Below are 2,748 nucleotides of genomic sequence, written 5' to 3' on the forward strand. Positions count from 1 at the left end.
CTAGAATGAACCATGGCCCCTTTATTTATTTAATTACCACATGACTTGAATTAAACATGGGCTTGGGCTCATCTTAATGGACTATGGCCGGCCACCCTTCTCAATATTGGGCCTCAATTTCTTTCTTTTTTTTAGCCCAATTAATGATGGATCATAATTTGTAATTCCCGAAACTAATTTCCGAAATTCCCAATTTTTCCCTTGGCCTTCCTCCATATTTCCACACCAACACCTTTGATGAACAACCTATATGTTAATTAAAATCATAATATGGCCTTACCTCTTACAACTCACAATTATTTCAAATTTTTTCCGAATGTGCGAAATACGGGACATGTCATGGTTGAATATGAGCTGCCCAATATTTATGATCACTCACCTATGGTCATGGTTATACAAGCTGCTCAGAGCACTATTAAGATCCCTTTTAGGTTCTTCAATATGTGGGATGGACACAACCAATTTATTGCCATTGTCGAAGATGCCTGGTGCAAGAAAACTAATGCACACAAAATGCGTAACATCTGGGCAAAATTAAAAGATCTAAAGCCAAAACTGAAGCAGCTATATAATGAGGAGTATCGAAATATTACGCAGAGATTGGATAAGGCAAGATTTGATCTGATCAACATACAAAGACAAATCTAGCTGCGGTACACAGAAAGCCTCCAGAATCAGGAGAAATCAACATTGCAAACACTAAAGAAATGGTCCTTGATAGAGGGGAGCATAATACGACAGAAGTCTCGGGCAAGATGGATCAAGTTGGGAGATGCTAACACCAAGTATTTCTCAGCAGTACTGAAAGAAAGGACACAAAGGAAACAAATCTCTGAAATTACTTCTACTACTGGTGTGCGGTTAGTAGATCAAGAGGCTATCAAAAATTAAATTACTGGTTTCTATAAGAATATTATGGGTACTTCAGCACCATCCTTACCATCCATAAACAAACAAGTCATGAAGAGAGGACCAAGATTAAATCAGATCCAAAGACTTCGGTTGATTACTGAGATCACTAATAAAGAAATCCTGGATAGTCTCAATGCTATTGGGGATGATAAAGCACCTAGAGTGGATGGGTATAATGCAGTGTTTTTAAAACAATCTTGGCCCATCGTCAAAAAAGAAGTCACAGAGGCAGTCAAGGAATTTTTTGCAACAGGAAAGATAAATAAACCTATCAACTGTGCACTTGTTACCCTTATCCCAAAAATTCAAAACCTGCCACAATCAAGGAATATAGGCCAATTGCCTATTGCTCAGTACTGTACAAGCTGATTGGTAAAATAATTGCAAACAGGCTACAAAAGATCATGCCTAATATTATATGTGAGGCGCAGGCAGGTTTTATACCGGGTTGGAAGATAAGATGATAATATTATCCTTGCGCATGAGTTAATCAAAGGGTATAAAAGAAAGGCCATATCTCCAAGGTGTATGATTAAGATTGATCTACAGAAAGCATATGATTCACTATAATGGATTTACTTGAAACAAGTTATGCATGAAATTGGATTTCCTGATAAATTTATCCAGTGGACCATGGAGTGTGTGCAAACAGTGAGTTATAGTATCCTTGTCAATGGTGAACCTACACAACCATTTGAGGCAGCTAGAGGTTTACGGCAAGGCGATCCCATGTCACCATTCCTATTTGCTATAGGAATGGAATATCTTAGTAGACTACTCTACGGATTGCCAGACGTTAAGTCATTTCAGTTTCATCCAAGATGTGCCAAGCTCAATATTAGCCACCTTTGTTTTGCTTATGATTTATTACTATTTTCCAGAGGTGAATTAACTTCAATCACTGCCTTACACAAGTCCTTTACTGAATTTTCCTTATGTTCTGGCATTCAAGAAAACCATGGCAGGAATGCTGTGTATTTTGGTGGAGTATCAGTGATTGAACAGAATCAAATCATGCAACACTTAGGTTACTGTTTTGGTGAGCTTCCTTTTAAATACCTAGGAGTTCCACTGGCAACTAAGAAAATTTCCATCATCCAGTGGCAACCTTTGGTAGACAAGATCACATCCTGAATCTCATCATGGACTGCCAAGAACTTGTCCTACGCAGGGAGGGCACGACTTATTCAATCGGTCATTTTTGGTATCCAAGCATACTGGGCCCAACTCTTCACCATCCCAGCTAAGATTCTATACCTCATTGATGCACATTTTCGAAGCTATCTATGGTTAAGCAGTGGCACAATAACAAAAAAATCATTAGTTGCATGGGAATCAGTATACACTCCTAAATGCGTTGGAGGACTTAATCTCACTAATATCTTCTTGTGGAAAAAAACAGCTCTAATCAAAACTTTCTGGGACATAGCTTACAAGCAAGATAGGCTGTGGATAAAGTGGCTTCATGTGTATTATATAAAGACCCAGAGGATCGAAGAGATGCAGGTGCCAAAACAATCTTGCTGGCTGATTAGGAAAATATTTGAATGCAGGAATTGTTTCCAACAGTTGCAGCATATCAGAGGTGACAAACGTATCATAAGACAAATTTATTACCAACTATTGACGCCTATGCCTAGAGTTGCATGGAAAGGAATGATGTATCATAATGTAGCAAGACCTAAAGCAAGATTTACAACTTGGTTGCTCATGCTAGGGAGGTTATGTACCACTGATAGATTGATAAGGTGGGGATTACAAGTGGGGCCTGAATGCTCTTTATGCCATCAACATGTTGAATATAGAGAACACTTATTTGTGCGATGTGCTTATGCA

The 2,748-nt window shown here is 38.5% G+C and overlaps 1 protein-coding gene across 1 annotated transcript; it reads left to right on the plus strand.

Annotated features, from left to right (window-relative positions):
* The first annotated feature begins 1,503 nt into the window (after positions 1–1,503).
* On the plus strand, positions 1,504–2,046 carry LOC132613086 (uncharacterized mitochondrial protein AtMg01250-like). Its single transcript, XM_060327140.1, has one exon. The coding sequence runs from the start codon at positions 1,504–1,506 to the stop codon at positions 2,044–2,046; it is 543 nt and encodes a 180-aa protein (XP_060183123.1).
* Positions 2,047–2,748: the final 702 nt, after the last annotated feature.

This window comes from Lycium barbarum, chromosome 10, assembly GCF_019175385.1.
Source record: "Lycium barbarum isolate Lr01 chromosome 10, ASM1917538v2, whole genome shotgun sequence".
Classification (NCBI taxonomy): Eukaryota; Viridiplantae; Streptophyta; class Magnoliopsida; order Solanales; family Solanaceae; genus Lycium; species Lycium barbarum.

Excerpts from the sequence above, each read along its gene's own strand:
- LOC132613086 (XM_060327140.1), top strand. The coding sequence starts at position 1,504 with ATGCATGAAATTGGATTTCCTGATAAATTTATCCAGTGGACCATGGAG.